Here is a 17305-nt window from a genome sequence, read left to right as displayed (position 1 = left end):
TAAATACGTTTTCATCTATTATTACCTCGCTGTTGGAGAAGTGAAACTGTAGTCTGCACTGCCAATGCAAACTTTTAATCACCTTTCTGATCCCAAAGTGGTCATGACCCAGCCCAAGTAAAAGCCTCTCCTGGCATTCGAATATGGCTGCGGGATACTCGGCCTTTTTATGCCGAGAATCAGAGCACCCACACCCACTCCCACGCCCACGCCCACCCATTTGCAGCACAATGGTGGGATGGCGGCAGGCAGACCCAGCCGGCCAATGAGTTTTTGAGCTAAAAGTTGAATTGTGCATCGACGTCCCCCCAGGACGCCCCGAAAAACCCCCCCTCGCCCACCGCCTCTGTGTGCGTGTGTTTTCGACTGTCTGTGTGGTATGCACTTGTCTAGACATTGGCTAGACAGTGTAAAACCAAAAAATAACAGCAGCAACAACAATTACAGTAAATGCCGGCGACACAAAACGAAACGAAACGAAATGTTGCACAATCCACGTAGACCCCCCCGAAAAAATAATCGGGCGAATGGGACCGGGAGACATTGTCGTCGTCGTCGTCGACAGCGCGACGGCGGAGACAAATTTTTGGCAATACATTTGACAAATTTCCGTGCGAATGCAGAGTACCGCGAGCCGAGCAAGCCTTCGAAAAATCCACTCCACACCATTGTTTTCTACTTTTGATTTTATTTGGTAACTAAGCGGAAACTACTGGGTAAACCTAAGTGGAGACCCTCCACGCCACTCGCCATCCTCCGGCGCTCCGTTTACGCGCAACCAAACTTCTTCCGCTGGAAGGGTTTCGGCAGCGGAGCCAACAGATTGTTTGTCGAAATGCTGACGTTGACAAGTTCGTTAGGGCTCAGCCGAGACACGTGCACCAGGTGCTGCGAAAAAGAGAAATACAGGTGAGAAAATGTACGCAAATAATGGGCGAAATGAAGGATTTAGTGCACGTATGGGATGGTCGGGAAGCCTTGAGTAGTTACTTTTATGCCTACCGTAACACTGTAAATCTTTAAAAGGGTGGAACATTTAAACTTACCTGTCGCGGCAGCTGCGACTTAAGACTCAAACCCTGTGAGTTACGAGCAAGTGAGGATCGCTTTCCGTTTGATAACTTCTTCGACTTGCTAGTAATCACAGGTTCCTTTGACTCCAGATGCTGATTCCTCTCCAACACATATAAATTGTTTTCGGTGTGAGCCATAAATATATCAGGATTGCTTGGATCCAAGCTAATACCACTGATGCAGTGGAGTTTGGTGTCCGGGATCAGGTACTCATCAGTTTCACAGGTAAATTTGCGATCGATCAGATCGTATTCCACCAGCTGACCATTGGCGTAGGCCACCACCACCCGCGGAAAATCCTCGTGCATGGATAAAGCGGTCGTTCCCGCTCGATGTCTTGGTAAATTAAGCAGGTGCTTGTACTGTTTGCCATGAAGCCTCCAGACCGATATAGTTCTCTCAGAGGTTGCCGCCACAATGTAGCCGCCACATGAGGAAACCACTAAATGGCTAATGACACCCTTGCAATGGTCACTCAAATCGATGCTTTTTTGGAAAATAACTTGATCATCCTTTAAGTTAAACCAATTAAGATGATTGTTTTGGGGATCGAGAAGCACCAGGTTTCCTTGTTCAGTGAAGATGATGTGGCTGGCTGGTCTGAGTTCCTCGGGCAGGTCCTCCTCCAGACGTTCCACCTTCAGGGGATCACTCCTCAAAACATTTAAACGAAGTTCCTTCAATGTGGAGTAGCAAATCCAGTTTGCATCTGGTGAAATGGCAGCAGCCTGAATGAAGTTTAGCTCTTTGACATTAAGTTGAAGCAGTTTCTGGGGAGGTTGCTCTAAAAGTAGTTCCTCCGAGTGCCCAAGTGGCTGTGCCCAGAGTTTACTCTTCTCCTCTTCACGTGGAACAGCAGAACCCAAGCGCCACAGGTGTAGACTGTTGGGATAACGTAGCAGCAAGAGCTTTTTACTGGTGGCTAATGAAGCTACGGATCCTTTGAGGAAAGGAGCGTGCTGCGAAAAATTTGCATGCGTCCTCACGCTAGATGTAATGGTCAGTATGCCATCCAATCCTCCAGAAATAGTATGATCATCTATAACCAACAGGGATTTCACATAGTACTTGTGGGCATCGCGCTGCAGAAACTTGATCCATCTTTCACTGGTGGATTCCTCTCGCTTGATCTGGGTCTTGCTGAAAATGCGGATAAGTGGTGGCTCCATTCCACTGCAAATCAATCGATCCTCCTTTTCGTTGACAGCCAAAGCAAACACGTTTTTATCCAGAACTCGTGTGCTATCGATCTGCGTGGCATTCTCTGCATTCCAAACGGTTATAAATCCAGCTGAATCGCCAGCAATAATGGTATTATCCGATAGAAACTGCAGGGACCAAACAATCACATCCTTTGCGGAAAGAGTCATGGTGTGGAGAGTTGTTCCCTTAAGGACATTCCAAATGCGAACACATCCTTCTGTGCCCGTCACTAATTTTGTTCCCGATTTGTCAAACTTAATGCAGAGAACACGGCCCTTCTGTTTGTTGAAAAGAGATTTGTAGGTGATTTCGTCGTTCTCGATGCTTAGAATGTTGATGTGACCCTCCTCGGAACCCACGGCGATTTCCGTTTCCGCGGGGTTTACATCGAGACTCCAGAGGGCATTACCAGTGGGCGAGTGCTCATAGCGTGGCTTTAAGTTTGCCAAATCCCACTCAATAAGTTTGCCCGTAAGATCCACTGAAAACAGACGACTTCCAGCCCAAGCCAAGGATTCCACAGGAGAATCGGGTGACAGGTGGATAACGCGGTCCAAATAGGGTGTGTGCTCCAAGTTCCACATCTCTAGTATTGGGGTTTCGCTAAAATATATGTTCTGATTAGCAATCTGCACAGGTTTATCAAGTTTCAATGTTTCTTGATTTTTTACCGACTCAAAGCGAGGCACTTGCTCACTTTACTGTAGGCCAAACTAACAATGCCACGCGGTTTTATCGTGTAGAAGCGAACGTTGTGCAACTGATGCTTTCCCCCTCCCTGGGGTTCCGTTTTCGAAATATTCGTCATTGTATTTAGTTCTAATAATTATTAAATCACTAAGAAAATAACAATAAAAACTGAAACTAAATTCCTCTGGTGTTGCACGTGTGTGCCTAAGAGTTGCCAGATGGTCCAATACGTGAAGTAAACAAACCGCGAGAGTTGCCAATTCGGTAAAAATATACTAGCTCTTAACCCCTATGCTGCCAATGTTAAATATTAAAAATTCAAACTACAAACAAAAACTTGCCAAATCGTAAAATAATACTATATCTAGAGTTTTATACGTACACGTAAAAATAGAAATAGACAATATTATTCAAAAACTATTTAAATAAAAAGTTTGGTGTCCTACTACTTATAGTATTTGGAACCCACCCTCATCTGGTCACTCTAAAGGCGGGGGTGGTTTTTGCAAATGTTTTCTTTTGTTGTTGCTGCCCTAAAGGAAAATGATTTCAGCTGCAAATTAAACCAATCAGCTAATTTGATTAAGTTACAAAACCAATAAAAGATCATAAAGCATGATATAGCAGAGCAGGATCGAAAAAAATCACACTTGGAAGTACAAATAAAAGCAACTGCAAAGATGTCGCCAAGTTCTGTGTGGACCTTCGGCCTCCTGAGTGGTAAATAAATAAGAGGAAAAAAGGTGAAAATCAAGGCAGAATCTTAATTATGTACCAAATCAATAGCTCTGCTTGTGACCTTGGGCGCGACTGCGATTTCTTCGAGGGTTCTGGAGCTCAGTGACCGATTCATCGATGTGCGTCATGAGGGCCAGTGGCTGGTCATGTTTTATGCACCCTGGTGTGGCTACTGCAAGAAAACAGAACCCATATTCGCTCTGGTGGCTCAGGCGCTCCATGCCACCAATGTGCGGGTGGGTCGCCTGGATTGCACCAAGTACCCGGCTGCCGCCAAAGAATTCAAGGTGGGATTCGGCATAGTTTCCAAATACATTTAATAAAACCCAATATCTTTTAGGTTCGCGGTTATCCCACCATCATGTTCATCAAGGGGAACATGGAGTTCACCTACAACGGAGATCGCGGACGAGATGAACTGGTGGATTACGCCTTGAGGATGTCGGGTCCTCCAGTTCAGCTGGTGACGCGAACGGAGAGTGTGGATATGCTCAAGGGATCCCATACGATCTTCTTCATTTTTGTGGGCCAGCAGGAGGGTGTGGTGTGGGACACGTACTATGCGGCAGCAGAAGGTTACCAGGAGCATGGATTCTTCTACGCCACCAGTGAGGATATCGCGGCCCAGCACTTTGACTTTGAGAAACTGCCAGCAGTTATAGTCTACAAGGAGGAGCAGCATCACTTCTATCCCCACGGACACTTGGCGCACGAAATGGACCCCAATGAAGTGAACGAGACCGTTTTCCAGTGGGTGAACGTCGAAAGGTTCACACTCTTCCCGAAGGTCACTCGATTCAACATCCATCAGCTGCTTAAGACGAACAAGTATCTGGTTCTGGCTGTGGTGCAGGAGGATAAGCTTAATCAGATAGCCACCCATGAACTGGAATTCCGAGACATGGTCGAGGGCGTGATAAGGAAACACAGGGCGCGATATCACGAAAAGTTCCAATTCGGATGGGTAAGCGATAGTGATAGTCATCTTTTAAGAACTTATCGAACTATTTCGTTCAGATCGGGGAGCCATCTATAGCACATTCCATCATTCTGGACCAACTACCTACGCCGCATTTAATAGCGATTAACTCGAGCACTCAGCACCACTTTTTACCCGACGATGATCCCATTCAGATGACTCCGCAGGCACTTCATCTTTTCCTGGAGTCCATCAGCAATAAGAGTGCGGTTGCATATGGAGGAGATACGTATTTTGTACGTCTAAATCGTGCGCTATTCGAAGTGCGAAGAGCTCTTAGGGATATGTGGCTGGGAAATCCCGTGCTGACCACTGTAATCTTTGGCCTGCCGCTTGGGTTCCTCTCGCTTATTATGTATTCCATTTTCTGTGGCGATTGTTTGGTTACTGAGGATGATCAGGATGAAGATCACGAAAAGAAGGAGTAAGAGGATCGCTTAAAGAAAGATCGCATGAAAATTAAGAGGAAAGTGATGGAATCCATGATGAAGAAGCAATTAGATAAAGGTAAATCTGGTGATCTCGAAAAATTGAATGTTTTGTAGAAGATCCCTAGAAAAAAGTGTAACAAAACCAAAAGAAGAATGAAAAGAAAAAGGCCATAAGTCGTAGCAGATCCCATCCCCTAGAGCAACTTTTCTACCGTATATATATGTAAGCCAAATCTAGTCCTATGTCAAGGCATCTCATCTCCGCTGGTCGAGAATTTCCAAATCCGCTTAAAGAATCGCCATTTGACACAAAGAAATCAATTCGCCATTGTGCGTCTGGTTCTTTTTTTCTCGTTTTAAGTTAGTAAAAGTAATAAACATGATTTAGCGGATGCGAAGAGTGTGGGGTCAACTTAAGTTAAGAGTTGCGGTATGGCGGGAATCCAAGCGGATCAGCAGCCGTAATCATCATCATCATCGCTGTCGATTGCTGCTCTACGACGATCGTACTTTACGGAGGACTTGCTCTGCGGCATCTGAGCATTGACGCTTTCGAGGATGCTAACGAACTGGGCGTCATCGAGTTTTCCACGCACCTGACCCATCTGGGCCATGCGAATGACCATGTTCTCGAACATTTGCGCCTTCTCCGGCTTGCTCACTTTGAGGGTGTTCACTTTGGGAGATTTAATTGTCAATAAGGGAATATCCATAAAGTTTAGGAAGCGTTCAAGCACTTACGTCGTGCTCTGGCCTGCTGATCCAGAACTTGAGATAATATAGAGTGCTTCATCTCTTCCTGGGCGCGCATCTGCTCCTGCTGAGCCTGTTGCTTTTCTGCATCGTTGCCACCGCCGCCGCCCTAAAAACAGGTGAAAGGGTTAAAAGGTCATTGAAGGAAAGGACTTTAAAGGAACAGGTGTCTCAGACACGCCAGATGACTCATACGGCTTATAAGCAAATCTTCCAAGACTTGAAAGTAAAAGAACTATTTAAGCCCATAATCTAATACTGCATATATATATTTTTGTTATTAGTTTTAATGTATAATTACTAATTTTCTCTAAGTTATATCTATTTATAGAATTCTCTAGGGGAATGTAGCCGGTTTGGAGCCTACCAAATACTTTACTTACAAATTGCGACTGCATTTGGGACATGCGCTGAGCGCGTAGGGCATCCAGATCTCCATCCGACATTCTGAGTTCTTAGTTATAAACAACTTATGACAGCTAATAAGACAATGCTTGAGTTTTTGCTTCTTAAAAAATATAATCACGCAGTTTTTTACAAAAAAGTGTGCAGCCAAACAGTGTGACCTTGCTGCGTGGAGTCTATCGATATCCCAAGACTCATAAATGCGTTTAAGCAGCCCTGGCCAATCGGTGTTTTCCAGAAGAAGAAGAAGTCGCAGAGGAAAACGGAAAACGGCAGGAAAACAAACAAATAAACTGGTTATTAAGGCATAAAAACCACTAAATACGTTACAAAATGTCTGCTCCACTGGAAAACCTGGAGACCCAGCTGGAGATGTTCATCGAGAATGTGCGCCAGATACGGATCATTGTCAGCGATTTTCAGCCACAGGGGCAGAACGTTCTCAACCAAAAGATGTAAAAATACCTAATAATAAGGTTAAACTGTAATTAATTTGTAATATCAAATGTATCCACCCACAGTAACAGCCTGGTAACCGGCCTCCAGGAGATCGATAAGCTTCGCTCCCAAGTGCAAGACGTCTATGTGCCCTTCGAGGTGTTTTTCGACTACATCGACCAGGACAAGAATCCCCAGCTGTACACCAAGGACTGTGTGGAGAAGGCTCTGGCCAAGAACGAGGAGGTCAAGGGCAAGATCGAGAGTCTGAAGAAGTTTAAGTCCAACCTGCTGCTGGAATTGTACAAAACCTTCCCCAACGAAATGCACAGCTATCGTGCCTACCGCAAGGACTCAATGTAAACCAGGGATATACCACCTGAATCCTAGTTTTTAAGCCACTTGTTGGAATAAACTTTATATTTATGTACATAAAAGTCTGTGTTTTTATAAGCTAGTTTTTTTGTGTGGCTTTACGTTTATTCTCTTAATCTGATTTCTAGAATATTCGAGATCTTTATAGGAAATAAACAAAAATTAAAGATTTTTTAATTAATGTCTTAACAATTTTACGCTTCAATTAAAGTGTTTAATAAATTCAGTAAACTTCAAATAATTTTCGAACTCTACAGCCCTGTTCCACAGCGTTGCCACACTAGCTTTTTAACAGCTGTTCTTTGTTATTGTCAGCTTGTGTAATTTATAAAGTTTTGATTGTGTATAAAAATTGTTAAATTTAGTGTACAAAATGCGGAGTGTGATAAATGGGCTTAAGAGTGCTGTAAGGGCAACCAATTATTCACCACTTGGCAGAAATACTGTGCCATTAGAACGTTTTCGATTGCCTGAAGTTCGACAATTTGCAGCCGAATCCTCGCCGGCTTGTTGGAATTGCCAAAAGCAATCGAAATTAAAGCAGAATATGATATGTTCGGATTGTGGACATTTGCAGGATGTCGATGCGGGAATAGTAAGTGTATTTAACGATTTTATTTCAGTTTAATAAACCTTGGTTATTGTAGAACTACTTCGACTTGTTGAGCTTTCCCACGCAGTTTTCTTTGGAGTCCCAAAAGTTAACAAAGAATTTCCGCCAGTTGCAGACCATAGTGCATCCTGATAAATATAGTAACAAGTGGGTATTAGTTTGGAATTATAGTGCCTGGATATAAATATTTTAAATATTTGGGCTTACAGAACTGAACGTGAGCAAACCAACTCCGCGGATTGGAGTTCCTTGATTAACAAGGCTTATAAGACCCTTGCCACGCCCATAGAACGTGGGCAGTACCTTTTACAATTGGAGGGTGAGGAGATGCCCCAGGATAATAGCGCCTTAAATAAGGAATTCCTAATGGCCATGATGGAACGGAATGAGGAGGTGGAGGATGCGGAGGACACTCAAACTTTGGAGGAGTTAAATGCCCAACTTATTAAGGATTTGGATAAGATGTCCCAGAAACTAAACACCCTCTTTGCAGCCAAAGATATTCAGGGAGTCAAGGGAACTCTGGTGGAGATGAAGTACCTACTGAGTATTCAGAACAGCATCAAACAGAAGCAGCAAAGTTTGTTGGGCAGCTGAAAAATCAATAATCGATCGACAATCGGTTCTGATCACGCACACACACAAGTTCACCTGTTGCTATCAGCTATTAAGTAAACAATAACACTGAGTTCGGTTGTTTTATAATGTGAATAAAAATCGCAATGGAACGGTTATGGTCGATGCAATTTGTTAATTATCAATAAGTGACCAACCAAAACGGGTTTTTATCCACCTTCCGATGTAAGCCCTTAGAGTTTTTCCCCTTTTCATCGAGCAGCCTGTGGCACGGTCAACAGTTTGGAAATAATATAATCAATTAATCGCGGCACTATCTGTTGGACTCTAGTCCCCGAAGGGGATACCCCCTGAAGAACCTAGAAACGTCATACCGCAAACTCATGCCCACTCACACAGGCCAAAAACCTTTGTAGGTATGGGCGGAAAAATCGGCGCACTTAGTTCCTATAAATTTGTATCGCTGCCGCTGCAGCGAACAGTTCTTATTAACTGGTGACAGCGGTTGGTTTCAATTGCGGTGGAAAAGCCTTAAGTTTCGGCTGGGAAATACTTCTGGACCCCGGAAATACTCTTGCAAATGTGCAGCGATTTTAAGGAACAATTCCACAGAAACACAAACATAACCAGAGAGGAAATACCTTTGAATTAATCAATACCTCACGGAGAAGGTATACGTAAAATCAAAGAGATAGGCTAAAAATTTTTAAAAACAAGAAAACAGAAGCAGGTAGCTTTTGATAAGAGATACTTCTGAACCTCTTAAAAGACAAAAGCAATCTAATCATCAAAAATAATTAATTAAAATTAAAAGTATCTGAACGAGTGGATTATAAAATGTTTACTGACAAATACGTACCTCTGCCATTAAAATAATCAATTTTTTAATAAGTAATATGAAAATTCAAGATATTGCTGGAGAGTAATCAAGAAAAAGGTATACACAGCTAAAAATAATAATAAATCCCAAAGAAAATATTAATCAGGAAGTAAAACTTTTATCTCTGAATTAAAAAACCTTGAACCAATATATATTAATCAGAGTTAACTAAAATCTGTGTTTAAGTCCTATAAAAATGCAGAACCGCTTGATTAGCCTGCTGATCTTCGTTGGCTCACTGCTGACCGCTTCAGCAGCCATCTCATCGCCCATCATAGGAGTTCTCACCCAGGAGGTGTACACCAATGGCTTGATCTCGCGACACTTCGATAACAAGACCAGCTATATAGCCGCCTCGTATGTGAAGTATCTGGAAGGAGCCGGAGCCCGTGTAGTGCCCATTTGGTGAGTGAGCAGACAGATACCGGACCAGCGAAGATTGAGAGATCTTATCGTTGTCAGGCTATTTTTCCGCACCTTGATAAGGTTCAATATGGTGGCATTAAGTATTCAGTACGTGTATTTATAGAACATAAATCTATAAGAGAGTAATTTTGATTTGTTGACCCGTGTTTGTGTAGTTTCGATAAGATTGCCCGAAATCAATTAGTAAACAATTTTCCTATACCCTCGACAGGATCGGACGCAATCACAGCTACTACGAAGATCTCATGAACAAGATAAATGGGTAAGTATAAATACAATCTCTAGGAAGTTCCCGCTTTTAAATTTATTGATGTTTCGACAGAGTTTTACTGCCCGGTGGTTCCACTTGGTTCAATCAAAGCAATGGGTATGCCGATGCCGGCGAACATCTCATCCAGTTGGCTATTGAACGGAATGATCAGGGGATCTTTATGCCGGTTTGGGGCACTTGTCTTGGCATGGAACTGCTGGTTTACAAACTGGCCAACGGCACTGAACATCGCATCAACTGTGAGGGAACGGGAATTGCCCTGCCAATGGAGTTTAAAGAAGGTATATAAATATTAGGTACCTTAGTTTTAAAATTTAAATATATTTATTACTACCTAGACTTCGAAAAGAGCCGCCTATTTGCCTCCATCAGTGATGATATAGTGGCTACCATGGCCAAGGAGAATGTCACCTATCACTGGCATCAGTTTTGCTATACGGAAAAGGACTTCGAAAGGGATCTTCTAAACGAAACCTGGCGCGTTATGTCCTTGAATCATGACTGGAATGGCATTGAGTTTATATCCACAATAGAACACATGAAGTACCCCTTCTACGGGGTGCAATTCCATCCGGAGAAGCCGATGTATGAGTTTACTAAGACGAGTATTCCCCATACCGCAGCAGCTGTGTTAAGTGGTCAATTCTTTGCCGATTTCTTTGTGAGTGAGGCTAGGAAAAGTAGTCAGAGCTTCGCCAACACCACGGAACAGGCCAGGACACTAATCTATAACTACAAACCGGAGTACACTGCCATTTTGGGCTCCTCATACATCCAGCAATATTTGTTCACCAATGACGAAATGGAAATTCCCGATATTCCAGAGATTCCGGATGATCCTGATGAGAGCGGCACTGGCTATATTCCCATTATTGTAGACGGTGACGGTGGTAGTTCCACCCTACTACCACTATTCAATGGATTACTCCTAACATTGCTGATCCTATCAATTAATTGATTGCTTAGACAAAGTTTGGTGATGTTGGCGTGGAGTATCGAGTCTACAAACGAAATTCATTTACGCACTCGATAATTATGGAATTAAGTTCTCATGCTCTTTGATCGATTTTACCCTGTTATCTTTAATATTGTCTATGTGGGGTGAAATATTGGCAGAATATTTACGTACTAGCAAAATATTAAAAGAGATTGTCTCTGTGGCCAAGGGTGACTCAATTTGTAAATTTGTGGTTCTTTTAATAGATGAAATTCACAGGAAGGGATTAATTGATAAATGCTTTAAGTGATATGGATAGAATATTTTTGTTTGCCTTTTGCCCCCAAGGTAGTGAGTAATGATATCTCAATTGTTAATTAAAAGCTTAAAGTCAGGGTCTTGTCATTGGAGTTTGGCATTTCAAGTTCGTTGAACTTTGACCGCATAATGGTATATTTATTCTTAATTAAATTAAATTCTTATTAAATTGTCTTAATTCTGGGTTTACAAATATCATCATAAATATCATAGAAACTAAATTATCGTTACAAACATTTAAAACTAATGGGATTGAAAAATTTCTTAACATATGCGCTTAAAAATAAATTGTAAGGCTACAGTTTTAGAATCTTCGATATAGAAATGAACCTAAAAAGTATAGTTTATATTTTTTGGTATTGAATTAATACTTACTTTTTAGTTTATTTTGTATTTAATTTTCAAGACACACTTATTGTAACTAAATTTAATTTTTTTTTCGTGGTCTATGTATAACAACAACTTGTATATTCCAAGAAACCATAATAAGATTTATAGCTTAAAAGTGTTCATATTATATTTGTTTAATTATTGTCAAATAATTTTTCTTACATTTATTCAGGAGGAAAATAAGTATGTATACCAAAGAGGTGTTAATACCACCCCCAAATCTGACTGATTTTGTGCAAATCATTTTACGTTAAAAGAAAGCCTTCTTGGTTTTTCCTCATTTTCCATTTTCAAAATATTGTAAAATCCCCAAAAGTAGGCCATCAAATTTTAGATAAATTTTTCTAAGTTCGAGGCTGTTGAAATTTTGCCAAGTTGCAAATGCATTCTGTCAGCTTTGTTCGCGTTTATACGCTTTTGTACGGCTGTTCAGTTGGCCATAGTCGCAAATCGGATGACGACCATGACGGAGAGCGCAAGTCCCAGTTGCGAATCTCGCTACGAAATACCAACTATTGGCGTCATGTGCATCGATATTGCCAGTACATTGCAGAAGAATTATGGTCGGAAATTCTATAGCTATATAGCGACGTCTTATGTCAAACTTCTGGAAGCATCCGGTGCCCATGTAGTGCCAATTTGGTAAGTGGTTATAAATACTAATTGGTGAAAAGTTTATTTTGAATGGGCAGAAAGATTTGATTAAGTGCCAGTGATAATAAATGTTCTGTAACGATAAAGCCAAAGGTTGTATGAGTGAAGGGTATAGAATCAATTTAATTCATTTTATTATAATTTAATCCATATACGTTGTTTGATAAGCCGACTGTATTCCAAGCATTTATCTTGCGTAGTCACGTAGTTGCCTTAGTGGGTACTGTTGATAACACTGAAATAATGAAGGAGAAATCGGTAGCCGCTCCTTGCATTGGCACAATGTGCATCGATTTGTCCCAGTCTTTGTGCCGCATATATGGCCAAAAGTGGCACAGTTATTTGTCCGCTTTCTACCTAAGCACTTGGAGGCCGCTGGGGCATTGGCAGTGCCCATCTGGTGAGTTGAGCAGACCGCCAGATTAATGATAAACAAATTGCATAAACAAACAAACTAAAAGGCAAACGGCCGGGGAGCAAAGAGAATTAATTATCCGCTCGGCAGTGTGCCAAATAATTCTAGCAGAATGCCATGCGATTAAGGAATGAGGCGAAAAAGTGTTCATAGTTAAGGTTTATTTATTGTAGCTGGCGAACACTTATGATGTGGTGGACACTTAAATATTTTAAACATATTAGGTTACAATCGTTTAAAAATTTGTTCGCACTATTAACGTATTAAGTTTGTAGGTATGCATGCCATATATTTTAGTTCAATATATGGCTTACATGCCTACAAACAAGTAAGCGAATAGGTCTTTTAAGCCTTACAACTTTGTATTTGAAAGTAAGATACAAATATTTATGTTTTATTATTTTTGCCATCTTCTTTATTCAGTAAAACGCAATAATTACTCAACAAATGGAAAAAGATGGCATGATATTTTAAGTGGCTTTATAAACATCCAAAGTAGACAGTTTTGAAAACCATAATGATTGATTTTCCTGCAGGATCGGTCGGGATCGAGCATACTATGAGTCAATGATGGGCCAGCTGAATGGCATCCTTCTGCCGGGTGGAGCGGTCTTCATTGACGAGGCTGATAGAAAAGCCCGTCCGGATCTGACCAGCGATTGTGTCCGGAGTGCCGAGCACATTTACCAGCTGGCCATGGAGCGGAACCAGCGGGCGAGAAAGCAGGACGATGCCGGCGGGTATTTTCCCATTTGGGGAACTTGCCTTGGCTTCCAGTTGCTCCTTATCCATGCTGCCGAAGATCCCAGAATTCGCTCTGATTGCCAGCCAATGCGAAAAGCGATGCCAGTAAAACTAGTCGATAACTACCAGAAATCTCAGCTATTTAAGTCTTTGCCGCATTCCGTGGCCGAGGAGATGGAAAAGCTACCCTTTGCCTGCCACCAGCATCGCTATTGCATCACGAAAGAGAGCTTGGAGTCCTGCGCAATAGCCAACGATTGGAGTCCTTTGGCCACCCAGAAGGATCCTACTGGACTGGAATTCATTACGATTATCGAACACCGGCGTTTTCCCATCTTCGGCTGCCAGTTTCATCCAGAGCGGGCTGCTTTTGAGCAGCGTTTTAATGCGAAGGACCTCTGCTACTTGGCGCATTCCTCTTCTGGCATCGAGTTGTCCCAAATCTTCGGCAGTCGATTTGTCGACGTTTGTCGTCGCAACACAAATCGATTCGATACTCCCAAATTAAAAGCACGACATCTCATCTGGAACTGGCAGCCTGTTTTCTCGGGACAATTCGAGGATTCCAACTGGCTGCAGTGCTATCTTTTTGAAAAGGACGTAAACTATCCAGAGGAACAAAATGAATCCGTGGAATCTACCTCAACTGATGATTTGTGATAAATAACTGTGAACTATGAATTAGAATCTCATGATCTTCAATACCTATTAATTGATGAATTTTTATATTTTAATGAAATCGACCCAAATATATAACATTGGAAAGCAGTATTTTAATGTAATAAAAATAATAATTTGTAATAGAAATAATAATTGTTTAAAATGATTTTTTGCTGGCTGGCAATGCTATCGATACCCTTATTTGTTTGGGCTCATATTCAGCTTGTCTTAAGTACGCTTTCTTTCAAGTTGGAATTTCTAAAAATTTTCCTTTTTGTTCTTTCCCATTTCCAATTTCTTTTGCTCATCGCATAGAGTAGTTGTAAGTACTTTTCCACATTTGTTTCATGCAAATTTCACGCTGTACTTTTCCGTTCAATTTTGGTGCGCGCTTTTCCTTTTCGGGTTTTCAAGGATTTTCAATGGGGGAAAGCCATTTTTTGTTGGCTCCTGTTTTCCCCCAAGCAAATGGAATATTTTTGTTCATTTTTATGGGTTTCCTTTGGCAAGGGGTATGTGTATTTTTGAGTGGTGTGGGAATGGAAAGGACAGCATTTGGGTTTTAGCTTCAAGTGATTTAGCTAATAAGTTAAGTATATGCTTAAGCTGTGACGTGTGATTATAAATTACCTATATTTTTGAAATTGCAGGTGTATGTAGGTGAGTAAGTTACACCTAACAATTTTTTGTATTTCCTAAAGGGTATTTACTAACCAAAATTTTAAAATTTGTCTATTCATTGGGTGCATTTTTTGGAAGGCCCCTTTTCGTGCGTCTACTCTTAAAATTTCCACTCGGGGGGCTCGTCAAAAGGTTTTCTGCTCATAATTAGCGCATGACATTACGGAATTTTTTTCCCGTCAGGCTAATGGTTATTTGCAAATTCCTTTGCATTTTCCATTAGGCGGACACTGGCATGGTTATTTATTAAGGTTTTTCCGCGCCAGGATTAAAGTTCAGTCTGAGGTGTGAACACGAATTATTGCTGCCGGTGGAGCGGCTTGTTATGGCACATGTTTTTGTCCGATTTCCATTATTGTGTGCGGCTTCTTGGCGCTGCCACTCTCATTGTTATGTCCTGGTATCTCTGCGTCTGGGTCTCCGGCTTTTCCGCACTGTCTGGCTTCCTTTTTTTTTGCCTTTACCCCTCTATTGTGACTATTTTCTTTTTCTTTTTGATCTGAAATCACATGCTAATGAGTCTAGGTGTGTGTCTAGCCTTTTCTTCACTTGTTAATCATTGTTGTTAAGTCGAAACATGTGCATTGATTTGTTTGCCACTGCTTGATTTCTGTAAATTTCTTTCTTTCAGATAATTTTCGAAAAATTTATGGCATTGAAGTGCTAATAACTAATAAACAATAATTCAACTTTTAGAAATTACTGGTTTTTTATTTTTGAAATATTTTTTTTTTAATTGTTTACTTATTGTTTAATTAATGTTAAAATGGATTTTGCATTGCATTTAATTGTTTAATTTACTAAAGTTCTTCTCATAATTGCTTAAGTCTTATTTATTGTAATTATGTTACTGTAATAAACTATTTATGTTCTTTAAAAACAAGTTATACCTTTATATGATTTAAGTATATTTTTATTAAGCATTTTATTCTTTAACTTAAAATCATTTATTAACACGAGATCTCGTTGATTTGCATATTTGCGTATTACTATGATATTTACTTACATTTCTTTTGTTTTGTTTTTATGTGTACTCATGTTATTGTGTGATCCTGGCTGGAAAAAAAGTTGTCAGCATAAATGCCGCATTAAATGCCCTTGTGCCCATTTTATAGACTCACTCACATAGATGAGTGTATTCACACTAACAGAGACACACATTCACACTTGGGCAGGGGTAAAGAAAAGGGTTCGAAAAAGGGGCGGGGAAAATGGGGAGGCAGAGTGGGAGTGGCAAATTTGAGGTAGTCCGGGCCAAAGTCTAAAAGTAAAAGTTGGCATATTTCTGTTTTCTCAACTGAAAATTAAGCCGCCTTTTCACACACACACACACTCTTACTCATTTGCAAATTGCCTCTTATTCTCCCCTTCCTTTTTTCTCACTTTTTTGTTTGTGTGTGTGTGTGATTGTGCGGCTTTTACAATGACGTCATAGCTACGATTCCTATAAGGCCGGCCTTTTGCCTTTTTATAACCTACTTGCCGTGCATTGAACCGGCCTTCTTTCTCTCTCACTCTCTCACTTTTCACTTTTCACTTTTCCCACCCCCCCTCAGACTTTCCCAGCCTCTCCACAGAGAAATTTTTTCTCTCGTACTACCAACATCTGGTCGAATTCTCTCGCAGGAGAGCGCAACTGCAGTCTGCAGCTCGACGTTTTGGGCCATTGAACTCATGCTGCAAGGACATTGCAGATGCCGTCGAGTGACATTACGAAAGCAACAACAGCAGGCAGGACACCAACAACAAATGACAAATTCTGCAGAAGCCAAAGGTCCTTTGGACACAAGTACCCCTCCACGTTGGCCACCCCCCCTTCATGCCAGCAGTTTTTTGGTAAGCCCCCTCTAGACGCACAATTTACGCTGATTTGGCATTTAAACTGCAGTTGAAGGATACGGATACACACACCCAGCTCTTGTAAATGCCGTCGAGTGTGGTTGTGTGAGTGCGTGATATTTGCGTGCGTGTGAGTCTGACTTTGTAATCCTTTTAACTGACCCGACAAATGGGCGTGACCTAAGAACGGCCTGATTGGAGCACGATTTTGCCTAGATTTTACGGGCTTATGTCGTGTATTTTCCTTAATTTTTACCTTGCTTTTTCTGATTCTAATTATATTTTAGAGAATATGTTATAACTTGGCTTAAAGGTTGGTAAAAACTATTTCAAATTAATACCAATACTTCAAAAAATAAATTATTTAAAATTGAGAACTACGGCTTTGTTGTTGAAATTGCAACATTATCCATTGTTTTTCTGAATTATGATAGCTTGCTGGGAATTCTTTATTTTTATAATTTGTTCAAATTTCTTTTAGCTATTCATGTTTTAATTAGATTTTTAATAAAGCTTTCAAAGTCTTTTTTAAACGAACTAATATATTTTTGTAGTTGAGCAATGCAACAACAAATTTAATTATTAAAAAAAATAAATATGAAAAGAAACTTAAAAAAAAGTAGTTTTCAGAATATCGGCAATGGTAAAACTATTTGCAGTATTTACATATTTGTTGTTTTAAATTGTCAGTGAACTTACGATATTACTTCCCAAACAAGTATGTCTTGTACTTATTTTTAATTTTCATTCTTCCGTTTTCAATTTAAAATTTCTTCCATGACACTCAAAGATAATATCTTTTCCCAGTACTGGTG

The 17305-nt window shown here is 40.8% G+C and overlaps 7 protein-coding genes across 7 annotated transcripts; 5 read left to right on the top strand and 2 right to left on the bottom strand.

The window, feature by feature from the left end:
• Nucleotides 1-668: 668 nt before the first annotated feature.
• LOC108146484 (U3 small nucleolar RNA-associated protein 4 homolog) lies at nucleotides 669-3206 on the bottom strand. The gene is made up of 3 exons (XM_017272513.2): nucleotides 2949-3206; nucleotides 1047-2880; nucleotides 669-888 (listed from the first exon to the last, which is right to left on the bottom strand). The coding sequence occupies exons 1-3, from the start codon at nucleotides 3083-3085 to the stop codon at nucleotides 769-771; spliced, it is 2091 nt and encodes a 696-aa protein (XP_017128002.1). The 5' UTR covers nucleotides 3086-3206; the 3' UTR covers nucleotides 669-768.
• Nucleotides 3207-3455: 249 nt separating this feature from the next.
• On the top strand, nucleotides 3456-5507 carry LOC108146385 (protein disulfide-isomerase TMX3). Its single transcript, XM_017272378.2, has 4 exons — nucleotides 3456-3687; nucleotides 3754-3992; nucleotides 4046-4669; nucleotides 4723-5507. The coding sequence occupies exons 1-4, from the start codon at nucleotides 3648-3650 to the stop codon at nucleotides 5110-5112; spliced, it is 1293 nt and encodes a 430-aa protein (XP_017127867.1). The 5' UTR covers nucleotides 3456-3647; the 3' UTR covers nucleotides 5113-5507.
• On the bottom strand, nucleotides 5444-6439 carry LOC108146386 (programmed cell death protein 5). The gene is made up of 3 exons (XM_017272380.2): nucleotides 6252-6439; nucleotides 5857-5977; nucleotides 5444-5791 (listed from the first exon to the last, which is right to left on the bottom strand). The coding sequence occupies exons 1-3, from the start codon at nucleotides 6312-6314 to the stop codon at nucleotides 5568-5570; spliced, it is 408 nt and encodes a 135-aa protein (XP_017127869.1). The 5' UTR covers nucleotides 6315-6439; the 3' UTR covers nucleotides 5444-5567.
• Nucleotides 6440-6496: 57 nt separating this feature from the next.
• Nucleotides 6497-7148, top strand: LOC108146387 (mediator of RNA polymerase II transcription subunit 10). The gene is made up of 2 exons (XM_017272381.2): nucleotides 6497-6728; nucleotides 6795-7148. The coding sequence occupies exons 1-2, from the start codon at nucleotides 6607-6609 to the stop codon at nucleotides 7072-7074; spliced, it is 402 nt and encodes a 133-aa protein (XP_017127870.1). The 5' UTR covers nucleotides 6497-6606; the 3' UTR covers nucleotides 7075-7148.
• A 226-nt stretch (nucleotides 7149-7374) lies between these two features.
• Nucleotides 7375-8433, top strand: LOC108146320 (iron-sulfur cluster co-chaperone protein HscB). The gene is made up of 3 exons (XM_017272284.2): nucleotides 7375-7681; nucleotides 7734-7846; nucleotides 7909-8433. Exons 1-3 carry the CDS (start codon nucleotides 7460-7462, stop codon nucleotides 8294-8296), a joined length of 723 nt encoding a protein of 240 aa, XP_017127773.1. The 5' UTR covers nucleotides 7375-7459; the 3' UTR covers nucleotides 8297-8433.
• Nucleotides 8434-8535: 102 nt separating this feature from the next.
• On the top strand, nucleotides 8536-11028 carry LOC108146318 (gamma-glutamyl hydrolase). The gene is made up of 5 exons (XM_017272282.2): nucleotides 8536-8946; nucleotides 9342-9560; nucleotides 9793-9843; nucleotides 9904-10133; nucleotides 10191-11028. The coding sequence occupies exons 2-5, from the start codon at nucleotides 9352-9354 to the stop codon at nucleotides 10808-10810; spliced, it is 1110 nt and encodes a 369-aa protein (XP_017127771.1). The 5' UTR covers nucleotides 8536-8946; nucleotides 9342-9351; the 3' UTR covers nucleotides 10811-11028.
• Nucleotides 11029-11662: 634 nt separating this feature from the next.
• Nucleotides 11663-14117, top strand: LOC108146319 (gamma-glutamyl hydrolase). Its single transcript, XM_017272283.2, has 2 exons — nucleotides 11663-12139; nucleotides 13103-14117. Exons 1-2 carry the CDS (start codon nucleotides 11952-11954, stop codon nucleotides 13968-13970), a joined length of 1056 nt encoding a protein of 351 aa, XP_017127772.1. The 5' UTR covers nucleotides 11663-11951; the 3' UTR covers nucleotides 13971-14117.
• Nucleotides 14118-17305: the final 3188 nt, after the last annotated feature.

Source organism: Drosophila elegans, unplaced genomic scaffold, assembly GCF_018152505.1.
Source record: "Drosophila elegans isolate 14027-0461.03 unplaced genomic scaffold, ASM1815250v1 contig_208, whole genome shotgun sequence".
Lineage (NCBI taxonomy): Eukaryota > Metazoa > Arthropoda > Insecta > Diptera > Drosophilidae > Drosophila > Drosophila elegans.
Note: the sequence above shows the minus strand (reverse complement) of the source record. Positions and strands in the feature narration are given on the sequence as shown.